We start from the raw sequence: 24,915 nt of genomic DNA on the forward strand, positions 1-24,915 counted from the left end.
ATGTTGCGGTCCGTGTACAGTTAATTAGTCAATTACTAACATCGATCGTTTAACAACCGGTATCAAATGCTTGAATTAGTTCGTGTACAGCGGCCCTAATTTGTAATTGAATCGGCTACTACGCGCAAATAATAACACGTAGGTAATTGTTAGTGATAGCCCTTGATTATTTAGCAGTCTCAAATATTTTAGGTGCCAGTGACTAATAAGTCTGGTTCCCTAAAATTAGTTCGTCCATTGTAGGGACAGTCGCATTAGAATAGTTCCACTAAAAGCTGGACTCAGAGTACTATTTATCTTGAGGAATATATTACTATAGGTATTGTATGAATTCTTTTATTACTTGAAATTCCTTTATTATTACCTGATTATCAATAGTTATTTCTGTCACGTGCCTTGATTCTGTATAAAATCGTATCCATACGAAGGTCATTAAACTTGTACGATAAAGTAACTGCGCGTATATCTTATAAACGGGTAAAGTCGACGAGTATGGAATCCGCATGATGTACAGTCTAATTTGTTCGCTGTGTTCCAGTTACGCAACTAACTTAAAATCAGCCTCTTATTCCAGCAGAGTGATATCAAATTATAAACAATGTATATTGCCTGGACTGTATATACCTCTGATTACTATTTAGTGTAAAATAGACAATTGTTATAACATTGATTATTATCGTTACAAGGCGTACAAGTTTAAACTATTGTCGCTTTTAAAGTAGAACACCGCGAACGACGGCGACTGTACCTTGGAATTATTTTTACCTGTGATGACTACCTAGTTAATGTTTTTTTTTTATAAAATCCGAAGTGCTCGTGTTCGGTGTCATATTTTTCCATGACCGGCCTTGATAAGCTTAAATTTATTTTAAATACCAGTTTTGGTTTAATAAACCCTTCTAAAGGCCGTATAAGTACTCGTGGTCGGTGTCACATTTTTCCATGACCGGCCTTGATAAACTTAAAGTTATTTTAAATACCAGTTTTGGTTTAATAAACCCTTCTAAAGGCCGTATAAGTGCTCGTGGTCGGTGTCACATTTTTCCATGACCGGCCTTGTTATACTTAAAGTTATTTTAAATACCAGTTTTGGTTTAATAAACCCTTCTAAAGGCCGTATAGTCATACAATACAAAGTCAATTATTTTTCTTTGTGAATAAAAATGTTTATTTGTATTCCTTCACGTCTTAATGTCGCTCTCAGAGTAATTAAATGGTGGTTGGAACAGTCGCTTAGTGTAGATTAAAAAGTTCACACTAAAGGGCGCCATTAGTGAAAGCTTAATAACTAAGTGAAGACTTAGTTATTAAGCGAATGAATAAATTTAGAACACGCATTATTAGAATAAATTATTTTTAATATCGTATGAATGAATGAATGGAAAAAACAAAAAGCCTAATGAATGATAACTTACTCGTTCATATCGATTTATCGTTTAGGCTACAGGTCACAATTGTATAGACAACATTCAGGCAAAGATACATAGGATGCTAATTGTCCGAAATAAAAAGCGAGCGTGTCACCACGGACAATATCTACTTGTCTATGACATTGAAAATTATATAACATAATGGGACGCCACCCGAATAATAGATTACTTCTATATTGCGGTGGATCGTGACCTTTTCTTATCTCCAGTTAGTTCACGATTCTTGAAGAAATTTTCTCTCATTGCGTATTCAACGTTAGTACGGCGGTCACTTGTGACCGGTTGTGCGAGCACCCACTACGCATACGATAAACGCAGTTTCAAACAAAACAATAGGAATAAAGTTTAACACAACGAACAATAATATGCAACAAGGACGTTCGGAAGATAAAAGAAAAATAGATGAACTATTTAGTACAACGATTTATTACTTAAATCTCTGATTCACTGTAGACTTATAACTTTATATCGAAATAGGTGATATTTGATAAATATATACGGAATTTTTAGAAATTTTTTTTAGAAATAGAATAATTTTTTTAGTAATAAATTATCTAGAAAGTGTAAGTATTTGATTTTTGCGTTACTATAATACGTAGTTTTTATATGCAGTCGAACCTGGAGAAGATTTTTACAGTTTTTATGCAGAATAGTAAATCAGTTCATGTAAATTCTAATGTTAAAATAGAGAACATATTCTGAAAAAACAATTTGAGAATGTTGTAGTAATTCTAACATTGAGAGACTTGTAGCAAACGTTTGAACTTTCATAAAATAATCAATAAAAAAGTGTGTTATGGCAACATAATAAATAATAATATGATAAAACACGTGAGGCAACTTTAGGTACATTGGTACGTATGTATAACAAGATTCAAACTTTATGTCGGCTCGTGATTATCTGGGAGCAACGACTGCGCCAGTGGGTTAAATCAGGCGCTCAGGCTGTAGCCCAGTCCTCACACCATTAGACCACATCAGAGTTATCAGATAGGATTGTTGTCAAGTGATAGTTTATTCTTTAAAAAAAAAAACATCAGCTCAAGTTTGGCGAGTTTACTTACAGTTGATTCCATTAGAGCGCATGTAGATAGAAGCTAAAAAGGCGAAGAGGAAGGCAATGGCCATTATAGAAATGACCACGCTAGCGATGATCAGACGCTTCTCCAACAGCGTTCTTCGCCCCCAAAACGAAGCCCTGAAATATAATCTCCAATTAGTTACATATAAACTTACTGCTACACTCAGATAAGTCACTAAAGATCTATCTTTTTATGTAATTTTTAATATAGATTCTGTACTTGATCTATATGAATACTAAGGGAGATATTAACAAGGCATTATCATGTAAGATTAAATTTTAATTATATCTAAAGCCAGGAGAAGAATTAACCTTACATCAAAATCATAGCCTTAAGGTGAAGGCGAATATTATAAAATCAGCATTCATATGTTTGCGTCTATGCCTTCTAACAAAACTAAATAATTTCATTAAAGTTTAATAGGATGAAAAAAGTTTAGCGCTGTATATAAAAAAATATGTTAAGCTTTGACAATGTTTTTAACGAAATGTGAATGGATATTTCATCACCAACAAAATAAATATATTAGAATAAGTACGAGTGTAATTTAAAATATAAGCAACGAGGAAAAGCAAGTTTTTATTATGAACACAAACGAATTGCTTTTAAATTTTCAATTTGTAATGGTAATTGGATTTGTGCGTTGCTTCGATTCATCTTAGAATAGAAGGGAGAGGGACGTATTCTAGCATCGAATGGATGTTCACATAAAGTTCAAAAACTGTGTTCATAAACAACCAGTTTCTATGACATCAATTTCTGACACAATTATAACCTAACTGTATATCAAAAACTTTGATTATAGTTTATTTAAAAATAACAGAATTTTTTATAAACTCGATATATTTATATTAATAAAAGTGATTTTTTTCAGTTCATATTTAATCTAGTAGGCCAAAGCTTTGTACTCTAAAATCTACAAAATAAAAAGAACACAATTTTTCGCTTTTCATAAAACCTATTGTTTGCACTTTACTAATATTATTAGAAATCTTTATTTATTATTCCCTCGCTTATCCACGTAACTCTCTTCCCGCCAGTTTGAACTCAATTTAAAACCATAACTTCATATCACATTATAAGTAAACAATAGAATTATTAATGTCATGGCTATTTCTTTAGCAAATCGAGCATTTGTATTTAAAATTAATAAACACAGAGAGATTGTAAATACATACTTAAGATTTTCAACCGGATTTTCAAAAACAGTCGAATTGATAACCTCCTTCTTTTTGAAGTCGGCTAAAAATGGACGGCACTTGCAAATGAAGAACGCCATAAACTTTAAACTTAATTCTGGGTTCCAATTTCAGATTAACGAGTCTTTGTGTTACGAATCTACAGTCGTTAAAAGATCATCATTAATTTTTACCTTTAGTATCAAGCGCGTTTTCTTCGGTACAACAACATCTTCGAATGAAATAATACTGCGTTACCACTAGAACATTAATACGCAACACATTACGCCGTTCACGCTCCGCGGCGAACGATAACAACATACAAATGCTATCACGCTTTTCTACAACATTAGGGTGGACAGATTTGATAAGCTGGTCAAATAAATTGAATGACAAAATTGAGATATTTCTGTCTTCAATTGAATCAAATATTTCAGTAGTGTGGTTATTTTGAAAGAATATATAGATTATTGGAACGAAGTTCCTTATCGCGCGTTGTGAAAGGGGGCTAGACGGAAAAAATTCTTACGAAAAGTTGTCACGACACTTTTTGCTACAGTAAGTATGTTAACGACGAATGAGCGCTACTTCACCATGGCAACGACGTGACAATATATTATATAACGAAAATTCATAGAAATAAAATGTACTTCTTGTGAAGACTTAAGTTTTTTATTCATAGAATAAACATTGGTTCCTTCACTAATTAATTGAAAGGAACATCGTTCCATCCGGGTGTCCCTTGACACCTCTCAAGTTTTTGATATTTTTTTAAGAGAATATACTTCAAATAATATGTTTTTGTACCAGTTTTTTGGCAGTAGAAACCGATGGCTTACAAACTTTGATGACAAGGAAGTAAATTGCTTGTAGAAAAAAAGTCTATTCTGTAAAATTTAATGCAGACGAATTAAGAAGTACCGTATTTCGTAATGTTTATTTCTTGGATTTATTAAGAGATTACATCATAATTCGGGCAAAGTGTACCAAGCTCAGGGTCTGCAAGTCAATGAACCTTTGACAAGGCAGGTCTGGACTCGTTTTCATAGGGCCGCTTTCTCTGTCGGCATTTGGGAATGCTCTTATTACAAGAAAATACTACGAAAGCAACAAATTGCCTTGCACGCTACATTGAATATTAGTACGATTTTAATTTGATATGGAGTTTATATAATTAGTTATGCCACAATGTTCGCTATGTTTAATACATAAGATGGATGTGAGATTACATTATTACTAAACAACTTATTTATTATAATTATGATTTATTATTCACAATTATATTTTAAAATTTATAAATATTCTGACAACTTCAGGTAACTCTGAGTGAGAAATAAGCTACAAAGTAATAAAAATTCGATTAAATTTGTGACTTAGATTTTTGTAGGTTTCATTTCTTTGTCATGAACTTCGTGGGAAATTGTAGGTTATTTTGTCTTTGCATAAATTAAGTTTTTTTTTTAATTTACAATTAGCGACAATACAATTTCAATAGTTGTGATACACTTTAAGTGAGTGTGTATGTGTTGGAACTGTCATATTAAATTAGTGTTATCAAGAAATAATTAATAAGAAGGGACAAGAAATATAAATAATGATTGTTACGGCTCCGAGAAGACATTCTGTTTTTCCCATTCAGTCATTTCTATAAATGTTAAGATTATGTTGTAGTTACCAGTAAGGTATCAAATAATTTGATAGGTCAATATCATGGAATTTCCCAGTTAAGTATCTTACGAAGAATTAAATTGAATTAATGCATCAAACCACGAAACCTCTTTTGATGACGTTGGACTTGTGTCTTAAAAACTGTTTGCGGTGATGTTACAAAAAGTATGACAAGGCAAGATTATGACAAAATCTTACTAATATTATAAATGCGAATGTTATTGTGATAGATGGATGGATGTTTGTAACAAGGTATCTTCAAAACGGCTGCATAGATCTGGATGAAATTAGGTATAGATGTAGAAGACATAGGATACTAATTATGTTTTTTTTTTATTACGCGCCGATGACGTTATGGGCGACAGCTAGTACCGTAGATTACATGAAAATTTCTTTTAAAATTAATTAGATGTATAGATAGCTTAGTTTCTTAAATCGATTTAAAGTTTATAAAACTTTACGTAGAACTGTACGGGGCCGGAATCAAAGTGCAGCCCTTTTTCTTTAAATTTTAATTTAAATTTAAATTGTTAATAGTAGATACTTCTTCCGAATTATTAATAAACTGTAAAGTTTTTAACGCCACAAGCTAAACGTTAGGATGGAGTTTTTGTAGTTTAATTATTTTGATTTAGTTATAATGTTACAATAATAATTTGCAACATAGTAAAAATTGAACTTTTTTTAATTAGTAAATTAATAAGATTAACTAATCTTTTAACTAGAACTACTGTTGTGTTAGGTTTTTGTTGACGGCAATTAGTTGAATGCATTCGAACCCACGACCACGCGATCGAATGTCCGTATCTTTAAGCTTTTGGTCATTGCCGCTTTGAGGCTATTCTTAAAGTTCTGGTTTTTCGTTTTTAATGGATTTTTTTAGTTCACGACTTGAATATCATTTCGATATTTTGTATTTAACGATATCTACGAAATAATGTCGACAGACGAGTATTTTAGATATCCGTAGATTAAGATAAAAGCGGCCACAGACTTTACGGTACTCGGTGACCGGTTACTTTTAATCGTAAAGAATAACTTAAAGAATACACATCATAAGGCATTGAGTATCGAGTTCATTGACCCATATGGCCTCCTGGGTCAGAGCGGACCGTTACTAGCGGTATAGACAGGACACTTCAATATAAATCCAATACACTTTTTTGTGTTTTTCAATAGTGATTTCATACTCAAGGTCAATTAAATGGGTAAGTAGATCTCAGTATGTACTAAAAACATTTTATGTGTTTGTCCGGTCTGGTTTTAAATAGTGTGTTTGATGTTATCTCAAACATCGTTTAAAGATAACGGTAACAGTCTATCAATCTTAGTATTTCATTAGAAGATCATCATCATCAGCTCACTATATATCCCCACTGAGGGGCTAGGAGCCTACCCTAAGTTAGGGGTGACTAGGTCATAGTCAACTACGCTGGTTGGCACGGTTGGTTAACTTCACACATATCACTGAATTTCTTTTCAGATATTTGAAGGTTCCATCGCAATGTTTTCCTTCATCGTAAGAACGATGGATAAATGTACTTATGTAAATCGAAAAACACAATAAGTACATGGCAGGATTCGAACCATGGACCTGCACATTGCAAGTCAAGTGCTTAACCCCTGAGCCACCGACGCTCCTTGATTAGAAGAGATTTTCTAATAATAAAATCGTTCGTAATAATTGTGTCTAACTAGTAAGTGTAACACCCTCACCCTTCGCGAGATGGTCAAGAGGAGAGGTCGCGACCCTCAGGAGTGAGGAAACGATGCGCAGAGAGAGAGTAAGTGTAACAGGTAATAATTTACTCGGACACAGTTCAGTAATGATGGTTACCATAGTGCCTCGTTAGTAAGGTGCGTACCAAACGGTACCGTACCGTAACTCGTGTACTATATTTTTTGCGCGACAGCAATAACTCTAATGTGGTCGCAAATCGACCCTCTTGTGACATACGTCCTCTCTTTACCGTTATATACAAAAGCGCATTTTCACTTCTTTATATTTCTTTGTTATGAAAGGTAGAAAATAAGCAAAAGCTTTATCTGAAATCGAGTTTTCTGGAACACACTAAAAGGTATCCAATACGTTATTTTACGTAGGTAGAGAACAGGAAAAGGCTCTTTTCCTATCCATCTCCATTTACCGTTTCATATTGGATAAAAGCATTCCTTTTCTTTTTAAATTGTTTTTAAAACATTCTCTTTTGTTTTTATGTCCAAACATGATGCATCGCGCAAGCACTCCGTTGTATATTTTCAATTTCCACTGCTGATGCACTCGAAAAACTGTTTAAAATAAAAACAAAGTTCACATCACAATATGTTTTGAATTCGCAATATGGAGTCCACGGTGAGTGAGAGATTTTAATTAATAAACATCTGTAACATCCTGTATTAATAATATAGTTTCACAGTCTGTGCGATCCCGAACTAATAGCTTTTAGTTTAACGAGATGAGAGAAAACTAAAAAGTTTCACGGTACATTTGTCAGTTTTCATTTACTCTACTCACTGACGATTATATTTTCTAATTTTCTAATAATGGAGATAGAAGCGTAAAAGCAGAGCGACAAGGGTGACCATGTTTTGTTCAGTTCTCAGCTACTCTTTATCATTTTACAAATAAACTTCTCTATGAGCTATAACTAGATGAGATGAAGTACACATTACATTTTCATTAAAGTGTTCAATGACGTGATGACTTGGTGACGTCATCAACTGTATGAACACCTACGTCATACTTAATTCTTCGGTAGTCGATTTACAATATTCCACATTATTTTGTAATCTTATCTTAAGAAAGTATTGAAATTGATTGCCGTATGGATTAAAGTATATAAGCGTTAAAAATGCGCACCTATTCCTTACTTTAACACTTATCTTTTTAGCCGACTTCAAAAAGAAGGAGGTTATCAATTCGACTGTATTTTTTTTTTTATGTGTGTTACCGCGAAACTCCGCCCCTGGTGGTCCGATTTTGATGAAAAATATTTTAATCGAAAGGAAGTGCTTGCAGGTGGGTCCCATTTTTTTGTTTTTTTTTAAATAACTAGAAGACTAGTAGATTTTGAATAAAGCTTCAAAATTTGTTCCGAAAATTAGGGACATTTTTGCTTTCAGCGCTTACGTAGGCTAAACTATAGGACCTACATAAAAATGATGTATGGCGAATTGTAGCTCTTTAAATGTGCTAAATAAAAGTCAGCGATAGCATATATCTATCTTTTATAGTTTTCTCACAATAACCATTTTTTTCTTCAGAAACATCAATTAAATTCATGCCCTATTTCCGACGCTATTATTCGAGTTCAGTATTAACTCTTATGTAAATAAACATGTTCATTATCAAGGGAATTTAATGTAGATTATATTTGCAATTGAAACTATACCATTCTGTCTAATAGTTTAGGAGATATCGTAAGAATAAAATTACGCGGAAACGAAAAATGCTACACGAAAAGCACAATTTTGCTTTCCGGGCTTACGTAGGTCAAACTATATGACTTACATAAAATGATGTATGGAGTAATTATAGACCCTTAAATTTGCTAAATAACAGTCTTCGGTGGCATATATCTATCATCTATGGATGTCTCACAAAAACCATGTTATTGTGAACAAACTTCGATTAAAATGCACACGAAAAACAGCGTCGTAAGCTTACGGCGCTATTATATTATATTCGATATGAATCCTTATCCAAATAAATATGTTTGATGGCTAGAGTATTAAATGCAGATTACATTAGCCTTTAAACTATGTAATTCTGATCAATAGTTTGGGAGATATTAAATAATTAAAAACTACGCGCATTCGAAAAATGCTAGTGCGGCGCGCGGCTGGACTAAATTAAAGGTACGCTACGATGTATTAGTTCGGTAATTTTCAATTTGTATACCGATTTTGATAATTATTTCATTGTTTAAAGGATAAGTGGTTATCTGCTGCATTCTAAATTAGTTTTTGAATTGAAGTACACATATCAAATAGGAAAGTCCTTTTCTTTATTTGTCTTATTTATGTCTTTATATGCATTAAGGAAATTTGTAATTGAACTTCAAATTCACTAAAAATTGTGAAATAAAACAAAAATTTTAAGAAAAAAAAATAGCCGACTTCAAAAAAAAAACAATCTCAAACAAAATGCACTCAAAAGTAACCTAAAAAACCAATTTCAAACAAAATGCACTCAAAAGTAACCTAAAAAAACCAATTTCAAACAAAATGCACTCAAAAGTAACATAAAAAAACAATTTTAAACAAAATGCATTCAAAAGTACCATAAAAAACAATCTCAAACAAAATGCACTAAAAAGAAACAAAATAATGACATGAAAACTTCTTTCTTTCTTTCTTTTCTCTTTCAAAAACCCTCTAAAATCTAAAGAAAGTTCTCTTCTTTCTTGTAACATGTCTATATTGTATAATTATTGTTATTTTGGAGTCGGTTTCGGCCTAAGTAGGGACATAAACGTAAGTATGTCTCATACATCTCAAATATAAAATGTATAATATTATATTTACTTCGGCCGACACCGACTGCGAAATAACAATAATTATACAATATAGACATGTTACAAGAAAGAAGAGAACTTTCTTTAGATTTTAGAGGGTTTTTGAAAGAGAAAAGAAAGAAAGAAAGAAGTTTTCATGTCATTATTTTGTTTCTTTTTAGTGCATTTTGTTTGAGATTGTTTTTTATGGTACTTTTGAATGCATTTTTTTAAAATTGTTTTTTTATGTTACTTTTGAGTGCATTTTGTTTGAAATTGGTTTTTTTAGGTTACTTTTGAGTGCATTTTGTTTGAAATTGGTTTTTTTAGGTTACTTTTGAGTGCATTTTGTTTGAGATTGTTTTTCTAATATACGATCCTAAACAACTGAGAACATTTTAATTAAGCTTTGGTGACATATCTAATCACACTACAAAAGTTTTGTACAATAAATGTAAAAATAAAAAGTATTGTTTTGCATTTTTAGGAAATCTTGCTGCTTGAACAATGCACCAACAAATATAATTTTAATGTTTTTTAAGGTTTTTAGATTTATTTTCTAGAGTAATTTATATTTAATTTCTTTCTTGTTTATGCCATCAGAGCCATATGGAATATTCCTTAATCCGAAATTTTGTTATATACTCAGATCCATACTACTTAACATATTTCATCGTACGCATGGATCTTTTAATTAAACTAGCTCTTACCCGCGACTCCGTCCGCGCGGAATAAAAAATAGAAAACGGGGTAAAAATTATCCTATGTCTATTTCCTAGTTCTAAGCTACCTGCCCACCAATTTTCAGTCAAATCGATTCAGCCGTTCTTGAGTCATAAATAGTGTAACTAACACGACTTTCTTTTATATATATAGATATAGATTTAATTATTTCAGTTCATCTCGTTATTTATAAAAAATACATTCGTAAATGAAAACGGTTCTATACTTTAAATAAATCGTGCTCGTGAGAGTAATGATGTATTCTATGCACACAAGCACACAGACAAAGGTACATAAGTTAGTGCTATTAGTGGTTGGTTGCGGTTACGCAAGCTGCGCTAGACACAAGCCGTGTAATGCTTACGAACTGTCTGTTGACTATTACAACTTATTTTACTTAATATCTCATACAATTCGTTCTCAACATTGGTGAGAAATATTACGTTTTCTATGAAAGATGGCAAACAAGCAAGCATGCTGGAGATAGGTCTTTTCCAATGTCTTCCACTGCATCCAGAGACATCCTGCCATCATCACTAAGTCATCATAATCATCATCTGTCCATCAAGAAGCTTTCTTCCAGATTGACGCCAGAAGTTCCAATTTTATGGTTCGCGTTTTTGGATTCTGTTTAGGCCAAACACAGTTGCTTGGTTGTAATGGTTTATTTTGGAATTAACAAAGTTGCAAAAAGACAAATTATACGGTGCGCGTATGCATCGGCAGCCGGTTGAGATCTTGAGTGACGTTTCTTTTCCCCGCACGCCGCTCCGCCCGCTTATAGTGTTGCCCGCATCTCGGGCGCGAACAGATTCCATTTTAGGATTACCCTCCCCACCCACCATAGTGTTACCAACAACTTAATGAAATGCTGTCAACACTTTCAGTATCTTTGAAAAAAAATATAATAGATACTTCGTACAACGTCAAATCACGGTAATGGTTTTAAAATTGTCTCGAACAAGTTTACGGCGACATAAAAGATTCGTATAAAGGTAATGCTCGTAAACTGGTTTACAATCCAACGTAAACCAAATGGATTAATCAGAGTCTTACATAAGTATTTACTCTTACTTTCATTTCATAATACTACATAAAATTAAAGACTCAAGTATTCGTGTTTTTTAATGGATCAAAAAAAATGTCAACCGTATTCCTTTGAATATATTTTAAAAGCTAATAACTTAGTACTTTTTATTATTTACAGACGTTGCTGTCAATAAGGGATCACAATAATATCAATGCTGTAAATTGAAAACGTAACTGAGTAAAACTTTTTTCTATTACGAAATATTTAACGCTCTTTAACGCTCATATTTTTTATTATCTGATTTATTTTATAACCAGCCTGTATATATAATACAAGCCCCTGTTTTATACAAATCATCAATATTATTGTTACAAAACGGTATCTATGTTTGTATCAAAACAGTAGCTAAATAAAAATCTTAAAAGTAGACTCGAGATCGCAATATCAATAAAACATTTTTATTTTAAATAGCCGCGGTGTTGAAACTCTGCCAGAATTTTATAGTTTCGAACAGAACATAATAAAAAAGTGAATAAATGCCACCGGCACACTAACGCCACTATAGCCCGCGTAAAGTACTTCGCGCGTTATCTGTCATATAAGTATTAGTAGCTGTCGACCGCGACTCCGACCGCGCGGAATTAAAAATAAACTTAATAAGTAGCCTAATTAAAAAGTAATTTCATCAAGATCTGTTGAGCCGTTCCAGAGATACCTTTAAACATCCATCCATCTAAACTTTCGCATTTATAAAATTAGTAAGATGTACTAATTACAAACAAACAAAATTAAAATAGGTACCAAAATAATCTCCTGGATTCAATTATTAGTTTCAATAATGTCTAAGCTCATGTTTATTTAGACTTATGTTTAGTCGACCTATGTTGTCCAAATTTGTGAGTTTAAAGTGGGTAAAGACTGGAGCATTTACTTGTTAACAACGAGCCGTTCTATGATATGTTCTAGTGTATCACCCTTTTACGAACCAGACGTGCTTTGTAAAGTATGCTCTTACCTTTATTATATTCGTAAGAACGTTACAATACATATAAATGTTTGAGGAAATTCTCTAGTGTATATTCACCTTTAAACAAACATTTCATAGCATAACACAACATTTATAGCAAAGGTATTCGAAGACGAAACAAAGAAAAACAAAACTTACTTGACGCCATCCCTCATTGGAAAGCTTCTTGAGTTGTATTCACCGTGCCCACTGCAACAACGAAATTAATTGATTAGTAATAACTTTTATGGGAAGGTAATAAACTTCCTCGACTGTGCATACGAAATTCGAAAAACTCGGACGATGCAACCAGTACTACAAGTACCAGATTAAGTTGGTGTGTAACAAAGATTAAATTCAATAATTAACAAAGTCGGAAACCGTAACCTACTTGGCTTCATCCTTTACATCCTGCGTTTGTGTTAAGAGGAAGTAACAGACGCCCTTGACGACTTATTATCAGTTCTGTAGTCATTTTTACAATCACGATTTACTAAATAAAATTTTAATAATTTAGTATATATCGACGCTGGAAAGCATAAACGCTGTAACCCTTGAAATCGCGAATATGTTTTTCACACGTTAATAATTTCAACCATTATCAAACGATAATGATTTTATTATAGGTTAGCACAAACTACACAACATTGCTAAATACCGCATGCTTGTAGACGTATCAGCTCACGAGTTATCATTTTTTGGCTCTCCTGTAAAGTTCATACTTTCGGGGTTACAGCGTTTACGCTTTCCAGCGTCGATATTTTGTTTGTAAAAATATATTCATTGAAAAAAAAACTTTAATAAAATATCCAGAAAATATATTATAGTTTCTGTAAATTGTTATAAGTTTGGTTTACAATTTTTCGTCAGTTTATCCCTAGAGAGACTACTACCCTGGCTATAGATCGGACAATTGCAAAAAACATTATTTATGCACTAATAATATAGTGCCAAATGTACTCTTTGCATACGCGTAATGTGGTGGTAACGAGATATTTCCTACTTCGACCGACTTCGCAACACTTCCGCAACTTGTAGTTACAACTGTTTCTGACATCCCGTGGCGTCGTCGCGAGTTTTGTAACAAAACTAGAAATATTTTCACACTGCATTACAAACATAACAGTTACTTTTGTCAGTGTACACTGTAGGTTTCCATTGCTGTGACACTTGTATAAAGACATACTGTTGTCTCTCCGCAAAGAGATAGTGCGGGATGACAATGTGTCAATGCAACGAAGCGAATCAATAGGAAAGATAGTTCTATGGTTCTTACATATTCAAAAGCTGTAACAAAGATTAATAGAAGAAAAAAGTTTTACAGAAGTAAAAAAAAGTATATAATAATTATAAATATGTAAATTTGTGCTCTATAACCGACCACCCTGAATGTAAAAGAGATGATGGAGATGCAATACTTGCGCTTTGATTGCACGAATGCCTTATTAAGTTAGATTTATCAAGGTCACCTTGTGGTTATAAGTCATAGGTAATTTTAATATATCAATCAAACAATTTTATACGTGACTTCTTTGAGTCACTCAATTATATTATCTGTGTATTATTTTATTATAATTTGCTGTAACAACGCAAACACAATCCGTAGAGATACATAGAGGTCTTACAAACAAGATACTCTTGTGTACACCGTACATTATAATAACGAAATATCAATACTAGCTATCCACCGTGACTCTATTACTCTCGTAGCCTATGTGTTATTCCAGACTATGTTCTACTACTGTGCCAAATTTCATGAAAATCCATTGAGTCGTCCCAGAGATACCTTCAAACATCCATCCATCTATACATTCGCATTTATAATATAATATTAGTAAGTATTAGTATCATTGCTGTAATCAGTTCAAACCTGGACTTAATTTGAATCCAGTTATTAACAAATTTCTAATCGTAAAATCGTACACTGTAATTATTAAGCCCAACCTATACTTGGGACCTAGCCTCACTATACTTGGGATTGTAACCGGATTATCTAGTAAGCTAGATCTCCTTTCTAAGTAATTGTAGAGGAAGAGACCGACAACAACATTGCAGAGCGAGCGCCCTCTTTCCAATCGAATCACTAAGAATTTATATTTTAATTAATTCCATCATCAGAAAGTAAATCGATTTGGAAAGTTGTTTATTATACACTAATTAACAACTTTTAATACATTCAATTCAATAACCGATATTAAGATCGTAGTAATTTTAATTAGAAAGGAGAGGCCTAATTTTAGTCCTCTTTCCCTTCCCAATCTATTCTTATTAGGAAAGGATGGGAAGGGGAAGTGTATTTGGCGGAAGAAAGGACGCATAGGAAGGAGAAATATCCTCTTTCTTTTAGACTCCTTGTCCGTTGATTAAAGGTAGGCAACGCATCTGCATTTGTGGATGTCTATGGGCAACGTCGCCTCGCTGTTGCAGCGAATCAAGGTGGCCGTTTGCTCGTTTGCCACCTTATGATATATAAACAAAAATTAATTCAAAATGATCGATTTCGGAATCGAATAGGTTTTCTGAATCGAATATTGTTTTCAATCGTTATGTTTACTTTCGATAGTTACCGATGTTGATCACAAATTACTTAATTTTTGGTATATCTTGTGCACTTCTACGATACTATGGAACATATGTTAATACTGGCTGTCGCCCGTGATTCCGTCCGCGCGGAATTAAAAAAAAACGTAATAAGTAGCCTATGTGTTCTTCCAGACTATGTTCTACATATGTGCCAAATTTCATCAAGATTAATTGAGCCGTTCTAGAGATATCTTCAAACAAACATCCATCTATCTAAACATTCGCATTTATAATATTACAGATTAACTAAATTTATATATTAATATTTAGACATATATCAGAAAAATTTTAAGTACAAATATTGCTCGATTGGGTAGCAACTAATGCAGGCCACACATGTTAGGTTTATTGCAAATACTTTGGTGCGATGCAAAACCTGCATGAAAACCCTTACTTGTGTTGGCTGCATAACTCAAGCCCTTTTCAATATCAAGGTTGTAAGTCAAAGATTGTATAAGGTTCGCATGTCCCGAACCCTCCGGTGTAAATTCTTCGCGTGGTCACGAACATGGAAAGGTTTTCTGTTTATTTGTTTATTAACGTAATATAAACAATTATAATTCTAACAATCTAATTGGAAAAACTTTGCGTGATTTCACACATAACTACGTTCACCATTATTGCAGTTTTTTTTTATTATTTAATTGGTTAATGTAATAACTATAATTAAAAAAGACTGTAGTTGATTTCGCTGTACCATTTTAAATTCAATTTACATTTCTTTTAAGTAAATTTACTAAAAATAATTATAGGTATGAGGCAATGTATACGATTTTAAATAAATAGATTTCTTGGAGTGAAAATTTTATTGAAACTTACTGTCACCCATAAATTCTTTCTGTCACAGTCACAGCAGTGGAAACCCACAGTGAAGTACTGATTACAATAATGAGAATTCATTTTCATTAAATAAAAATCAGGACCGTCCTGTAAATCTGATGGTCACAGTATCTAAGTCAGGTCGAGGTTAGCCCAGTTCTTTTGTGCGTGTTGAAATTAAACTATACCTGTGATTGCTTAGTTATCCTTGATTCCATACATATAAAAATATAAAGTCCACGTATACGTAAATGGAGCAATTTGGATCTTACTACAGGAGAATGTGCTGTATTATTTAAACTATATGACTAGAATGACTAACCAGATTGTAAAATTTGGAATAATATAAAGTACATTTAGTGTTATATAAATATACTAGCTGTAGACCGCGACTCCGTCTGCGCGCAGTTAAAAAAAACTTAATAGGGGTATGCAAAATAGATGTTAGCCGATTCTCAGACCTATTCAATATGCTCACAAAATTTCATGAGAATCGGTCAAGCCGTTTCGGAGGAGTTCAAGTTCGAACCCCGTGACACGAGAATTTTATATATAAGACTAGCTGTCGCTCGTGACTCCGTCCGCGTGCATTTAAAAAAAAACTTAATAGCGGTATGAATTTTTTCTCGCCTTTTAAACCTTCCCTAGACCTCCACGAACATTTCAAGACTAAGATATCATAAATCCGTTCGGCCGTTCTCGAGTTTTAGTGAGACTAACGAACAGCAATTCATTTTTATATATATAGATAAATAAACACTTCGAAAATGTTTAGATAATTTTGTTGAAATTTCGTATATCGACTTACTTAGTGCGAACTCTAGGTGGGTATAGTATTTCAATTAAAAGTTACTGTAGATAAATTATGTTGTCGTATCGCGTTTTAGATTTCAATTAAATTTTGTTACTTCAAACAGTTGATAAATATGTATTACTCGTAGAATTTCGTTTGTAGCTTACATTTAATTAATTCGGTATTCGATATTTTCAGTTGTTTACGTCGTAACCCCGGTATATTGTTTATATAATTTTGCTAGTACAATTGTTTTTCAATGTGGCATTGTCAATCAGTGTAAATATTTAAGTAAGCGCATTATTTGACAACCTGCTGGTGGGAAAATGAAATACAATAACATAACTCATTGCCGAATACACTACACAGCTTGCGACAACAAAATTTCACAACAAAACAATTTCCAAACCGCTACGACTTAGGGTCCTTCAAGAAGCGAGCGTATCACCTCCTCAAAGGCCGGCAACGCATCTGCGATTCCTCTGGTATTGCAAATGTCCATGGGCGTCGATGAACACCTTGGTGTTCCCGCTGCTCGTTTCTTCAACAATAATTCAAGTGTAATACTCAGTGTTAAAATATGGTCGGTAATGGAAACCAACTGACTATGGTTGTCATTTGTCCGCAGATCAACGTACAGTGGAAGCTTCCCATAAGTAGAATGGCATTTAATATTCCACGTGTATGCTTCAATGGTTGTAATGTGTTGTATTGCAACATGCTTTGCGTACTGCGTAAATTACTACATCTCCAAGATTCCGTAGAAGCCGTAATTACGTTGTACACGTAACCACAAATTGATCTGTTTGATGAACCGTCCGCATACCATACGAGACTCTTCTGCTAATATTTCTATAGTTATGTTATTTAGATTTGTAATAGTTTTTAATAAACAAGTTAATAAAAGACTAGCTGTCACCCGCGACTCCGACCGCACGGAATTAAAAAAAACCTAATAAGTAGCCTATGTGTTCCTCCAGGTTGTTCTACATCTGTGCTAAATTTCATCAAGATCCATTGAGCCAATCCGGGGAAATCGGTTACGGTCACTCGTCAAAATCGGTTAAGTCGTTTAGGCTCTCGATCGTCACAATTTAAATTACATTTACCTACAAGCCTACATACATAAAAACTTACATACGCGCCCAAAAACATTACCCTTTTGTCAGCCGCATTATACTCGTAAAAAGGACAAGGTTATAAATTCGTCGGTAATTTTTTTAAACAATGATATTTCGATTTTCACACGAATGTCATAACTCGCATAATTATGTTTTATATTCATACAATTATAGCGTACTATTACAATAATTTCTAATGTATATTGATGTCGACCGGTTTGTATTGCGACTGAATCACACGTGTCATCTCAACGCCAATTAACCGCCGAACACAATAACTTATCCATAAGATCGATACGAAGATTGTTTTAAAACAAAAGGACACGAGAACATATTAAGAGGTTACTATCTCAGTCCAGTGGAATATTTGGTTCGGCCTAATTTCCTTACCAGCTTGCCGCGCGACCGCGTTGGTTAGACATTAGGTAACATTTCCACTGACGCGGCCGATACTACAGATACAAAACACGGAACATACGCGCGTGGCCAGTCAGCTAGTCCCTTAGTCGAAATAGCCTCTTACAATTTACTTCACGTGGCATACTAATTGTATCAGTTGGCGGCAGTCACGTCACGGCATGCTTCAGGTCGTCAGAGAACTTGTCCGAGCTTACCATTTCTTGCGGTAATATTTTTTATAGGAAAAGATGGCAAACGAACGAAGTGACAGTTGCCCATAGGCACCTACAACACGTTATAAGTTGTCGTTACCAACCTTAATAAAAGTGGTCCCTGACGAAAAAAATTGGGAACCCCTGCATTAGAGCCACAGTCAGTCAAGTTTTTTGATATTTTTCAATTAAGGTTACGTTATTTTTGAACTAGATAAATGAGAAAGTTGCAGTAAAATATTGACCTTAACAGAACAATTAATAAACCAATAATTTTACGTAATATTGACGAAGTGTCATATGTCCAGAAAGCGACATATGTACATAAAAACTTACATAAGAGCGCAAATTATGCTTACCAGTCAGTCGGGTAAATAGACGATCGATACAATCATTGAGAAAAGATTTAACAAGTTAGATATGTTAAATTTATTAACATTACATTGTACTAATACTCGTAGAAGATGGAGTACTTCTATTCCTAATGCTTCAAGGGCAAGCAATCGAAAACATCAGAAACGGAACGCGAAATTGATAAAAACATAATATATGATAACCAACCTCTGCTTCTAACACATTTTACTACCAACGGCTGTTTTACGATGATAGAATAGATTGCTTTTAGACGTACAAATTTTTATGATGATACATTGATGCGGGATAAAACATTGGTCTGGATTTAAACAAGATTTAGGCGCCACTCCCATGTCTGTTTGATAAATACATCTACATTATCATAGTAAAACAAGAATCGTGAATGTCTTAAAAGCGCTTGAAATGCAAACCTGAACTCATTTAGATTCTATATTCTATCTAGATTTCTCAATTTACCTGCTTCACTTTATTAAGCTAGGTTTTAACATCAATATGCAGCTCCTTTAAAATCATTTCTTAGTCATCAAGTTAAATGTAAGTAGGTTTATATGAACGCAAAAAAATATACGGGAAAATTTTATTTTCCTTGTTTTTTTTGCCGACTCGTTCTAAAACTTTGTTAATAAAGTTTTTTTTTTTTTTAGAAGGGGGCAAACGAGCAACGGACCGAGAATTATTTGATCCGACGCCCATGGACATCAGCAACGCCAGAAGAATCGCAGATGCGTTGCCGGCCTTTAAGGAAGGTATACGCTCTTTTCTTGGAGGTCCCTAAGTCTAAGAATAGGTATAATAAATCGATCATCTGGGATCTTATTATGTAATAGACAATTTTCTAACTTCTTCCTGAACGCTCATATCCTTTAACTTTATCATTAAAGTTTGTTAATTTACTTTTTTCCCCGATAGATGGCAGTGTTATATTCTAATCAAAAAGTTTAATATCGAATGTTCGCAGTTCGCTGAGAAACTTTTATTTGTATTAAATCCTCGTGGTAGGAAAAATTTTAGTAAGGAATTATGATAGCGCTGGCATGAACAGGTAAATAAGCACGATAAACAAGATGAAGAGTGACGCTACCTGACGGGATACACAAAATCTTGTTCTAAACAATAATTTGTACTTCAAATATTGCTACTATAAGACATCCTTGTAAATCAAAGCGAGACGAAATAAAGATGGCATTTGACATAATAACGATTAATTTTTAACTTAATTTCGACGTCTTTACTTTTACCGTCCATTCATTTACAATGCCAATACGAGAGTAACAAGGAGTTATCGTTAGACGTTTCACCGTCACTCTGGTTACATACGAAACAATTCTATAGTTTGTCTTAAGCCGCCTTGTGGCTCGTGGAGAACAACCCTATAGAAGTTATTACATATAGAAATGAAAACATCGTATTAAAATACTTTTCTATAAATTAATAAGCAATTCAAACGGATTGTCTGTTTGATATCGGAGTATTATTCATATACGTAAAATTCTAGATAGAAAAGCCCGACTATTAAAAAGCTATAAGAGGCTCCAATAAACGTCCTGTTTTGTTAACACAATACCACAAATTAAGTGTGAATATTAGTGGCGATTCTTTGGAAGTTTTAGCGATTGTTTGCTACTCGTATATTTACATTCGACTTTATTATCATATCGTAGAACCAATCGTTGGTGATAGATTTAAAAAAAATACATGTTCTTAAATTAAATAACATTTGCCTCCTCTAGTAAATTTCGTTTATTTTTTGCTTTCATCAACAAAATTATATCTCTAATTTCTTTCGATATACAATTAAAATTTTGATTCAACCTTTTACAATTTGTACATTCAAAATTTCATCTTTACTGTCACGAATCTTACATTTTAAAATGCGCCTATTTGTGTTATTTTTTTTATAAATAAACAAACATTATCATATTCTAAGTAATCATTCATAAAACAAAAGAGACATCATTATATTAAGTATTAATTAAATAACAAAGGAAGTTATAAGATGTAATTTGCCCGGAAGTAGTGTCCTTCGCTATCATTAGAAGACATATACAGATATTTTGATGACGTCTCCCCGATCATAAGGATTATTATTCGGAGAAACCATAAGCGAAACAAAAGCAAATGAAATTTTATATTAATTGTCAATGTTATACGTTGAAAGGTGTTTGAAAAAAAAACGAATGTCAGTTTAACACAATTTAGTAAACGGCTATGGAATGTTAAAATCTATTTTATATAGCTGTAGCCCGCGACTCCGTCCGCGCGGTATTATAAAAACATAAAAAGTAGCCGATGTGTTGTTCCTGACTATGATCTACATCTATGACAAATTTCATCGAAATCCGTTGAGCCTTTAGGTATAGAGATACCAAACAAACATCCATCCAAACATTCGCATTTATAATATTAGTAAGATACATACAAACATTGTTAAAAAGGCTATTTGAAAGGTGTGATATAACCGATCTTTCGATTTGATAAAAAACATCTAAATAAAATTTTGATAAATCCAGAACATACGTCAGTTACTCACAGAAAAATGTTAACATTTTTTTTATTTCAAAATGTCGATCGTATATGGGAAAAGCAATTCCCGTAGCTAACTAGTGGCAACATTTCAAAGTTCATCAGGTTGTGAGCGTGTCGCCGGCGGCAATGTAATTTTGCACAAATTCTATCACTTGCTACGATCGTGTGCACAATTTTGTAACAAAATAAATGTGATGACGTCATAGAGGGCAATAACCTTGTTACCTAACTACCTAAGGTGGTTTCACCTTTTGGCCTGTGTTCGTATCAACGACCATGGCTAGAGCAGGTCCTGTCCATAGTACTGGAAGATTGCACAGCAACGAGAAAAATATGTAGAGCATACGTGATATGTAGCAGGAAGTTTAAAAGATTGGGGCGCACGTAACACACACACACCTATGAAGATCTTGTAAATGCTCATGCTTGGTCTGGCATCTAAGAACATATATTCGGCGAAATACATATCAAAAAAACCTCATCGGTTTACCAGCATTAGGTGGTTTTATTTCCCCGTGCTCCGCATTGGGGGTGCACCGTTGATCATTGCCGGTGCACCTCCCGTGCGAGTCGTTCTGTATATCCGCAGTCAGTCCCCTACCCGGGGCCGATTTAGGATGTACAACCTACTAATAAAAACCCGTGGATGATCATGGTGACATTACTATGTCTAAAATGGAAAGGATATGTCTGTCTGTCTCTATTGTCAACGTACAAAAGAAAAAACCCGACCGACTTTACAGAGAAACACAAAGGAATACGAATCGAACGAAAATGGTTCAGTTACGCTACAAGTCATAATGGTATTATACAAATACTATACAAAACAATATACAAACGTACATAATAACATTATTTTATGATTATGTACCACCTGAGTCAGTCGGGTAGTAATCAGGAAAAGTAGGTAGTAAAACAATTTTCGGGTTTAGGGATCATTTCTCCTTCATGATGTTAGAAAAATGTGACAAAAATTACAAAGTTGCATTTTATAAAAACTCTTTTGTCACTCAAAAGATTATTAGATAGCAATAGAATTACCTATGTTCTCTATCTTTATATTTATTTGATATACATACTTCATTCACAAAAACGTCGCAAAATGTAATTAAATTGCGCTCTGCTGCACGGAAACGTGTTAATTTTTTATGGAACAAAATATGCTAGCGAACGCTTGACTTTTGATTATCATTGAGGTGATCAAAATTATATTACAAATTTATGTTTTGTTTATCTAACTCATCACCTGATAATCATAATTGTTAAAAATTCTCTTCTACCAAATACAGAACAAATAAAGTTTTTAATCAATATTATCAATAATTTTCTGTATCGAATTTGTTGTACAATACACGATTGCATTTTGTTTGTGAGACAATTTCTTTTTAAATAGACGATTAAATTAAATTTAAACATTAACTTAGAAAAAATTACTACTTAGAGTCGAACACACTCCATTCAGTATCGACTGATACATCAGTAGGCGTCTATTTGTACATTCGAGTATATTTATTTAAGGCGTCGTCGTGACGCGACAAAGCTAATTGTTAACTTACACATTGCGTTTCTCATGATCGCTGTGTTAACTTCATTTTTTACAGTTTCAATCAATATTTCGGGTTTATTTATATTATTTCAAGGAGCAACACTAGTTGTTAACGACTGTACCTAACTCTTAATGTTTGTTGTGGTTATCATGATATGATACTGATAGCTGTCGCCTGCGACTCCTCGCGGAGTTAAAAAAAAACTTAATAGCCTATGTCTTCTTCCAGACTATACTCTACAACTAGCGTTGCCAGGCGTCCGAATAAAGGTAGGCTTTTTCATTGAGTTTCTGGCCAAAATAAACGGTTTTTCGGCTTTTATTAGGCTTTTTACATTTCTCAAACGAGGGTGTATCTATTAATACTGAGACAAAATCCTAAAAAATAGAGGGTGTCCGACCTTTCTACCCAAATGTCCGGCCAAACTGGCTGGTCTGTCCGGCTAGTATGTTTGGCGATCTGGCAACCCTATCTACAACAATGCTAAATTTGATCGAGATCCGTTGAGCCGAGGTACCTTCTAACAAACATCCATCCATCCATCAATTTAAACATTCACATTTATAATATTAACATTAATTTAAGTTAATAAAATTATTAATAGTAAGATTATTAGTAATTATAATTAATAACGATAACAACATTAGTATTATAATAATAATTAATATTATAATAGCTTAAAGTGAAAAATATTTATATTTATTATAGCTATTAGAACGATGTCGGAGTAAACGTGTATCACATAGACTCATCATTTTAAATTTTCTTTTTATACTGTTCCCTTTGGAAACTCCATGAAATGTGTTCATATATATTTATAATCAATATATATTTATAATTCTCAATACCGCACAAAGTACTTATTAAAGTGATTTTCAAGTGCTGAAACGCTTTGGCGAAAACATATTTTCGTACAAGTGTTTCAGCAGTTGAAATCCAGCTGTTATATATTAAACTAGTCGAAACAAAACAGGACATACCTCTATCCTTCATATTAATACGAAGCCGATAGAAGTAGAGGCACGTAAAATTACAAACATGGCCGCCGTAATATAACATTTTACTTTTTTTAGTTATGTTGTGTAAAAAGTTGTGTATAAAATTTTAGAATTTACAAGTTTTCGCGTGTATTGTAGTTCTTCTTTGTTTAAGAATTTAAATTCGGTATATTTACACATTTATAGATTCAATTTGCAGTACACATTACGTTATTTAAATTGTGTATAACCGTGACGCATTGTAACTGACAAGGATGGAAAATCGTAAACCGCTACATACAAAATGGTTAGAATTTAATAATAAAAAAAACATTTGTTCAACACTGAAGCTTATCAATTTCATTAGTCGGAGAGAAATATAGATTTATTTATCGAACGCGGTAAAGTTATACAGATGGTTTGGATAAAATATAAATTATATAAGGATTGAATTGAATTTTAATGTAGGCACGTGTATCTTATTATTGAAAAAGTATGGATGGTTGTTTACCACGTAATCTGGATGAAATTTGAAATATAATTAGGATAATTTTTTTTTAATTCGACATGCGTGGATACGATCATCGAATGTTTCATACTTTTCAACTATTTTATTCTAATTTATTTTAATTTCATACCGAATAAAGGAATAAGTGAATAACACATTTAAATTACAAATCAAATATACATGATTGAATCGGACTCGTGTATAATATCTTGGCAAATAGATGTGATAAATTGTATTAAAGATGAATAGTCTGTTTGCTAGAAAGGTGTGAAATGAAGTGACATCTACGTAAAGAATTACATCTCTTAAGATATTCCATAAAAGTTCTCGAGACTCTTTTCTTCAGAAGAAACATATGCTTCAAAACAATTGCCAACAAATATTGTGTTATCAATTTTTTTCTATTCAGCTTTATATTTATAATTTCTATGTCAAGGTAAAA

At 33.1% G+C, this 24,915-nt stretch overlaps 1 protein-coding gene across 2 annotated transcripts in view; it reads right to left on the reverse strand.

Annotated features, from left to right (window-relative positions):
- The window catches only part of LOC106717280 (neprilysin-2), a 41,017-nt gene that overhangs the window by 15,452 nt on the left and 650 nt on the right, over positions 1-24,915 (reverse strand). The window contains exons 2-3 of one of the 2 annotated variants that reach the window (XM_045686275.1): positions 12,773-12,823; positions 2,495-2,628 (exon numbers count right to left, since the gene is read on the reverse strand). In XM_045686275.1, coding sequence (XP_045542231.1) covers positions 2,495-2,628; positions 12,773-12,823 — 185 coding nt within the window. Of the gene's footprint in view, positions 1-2,494; positions 2,629-3,884; positions 3,969-12,772; positions 12,824-24,915 lie in introns of those variants that run through there. The other variant, XM_045686276.1, reaches the window with a different exon arrangement.

This window comes from Papilio machaon, chromosome Z, assembly GCF_912999745.1.
Source record: "Papilio machaon chromosome Z, ilPapMach1.1, whole genome shotgun sequence".
Taxonomy (NCBI): Eukaryota; Metazoa; Arthropoda; class Insecta; order Lepidoptera; family Papilionidae; genus Papilio; species Papilio machaon.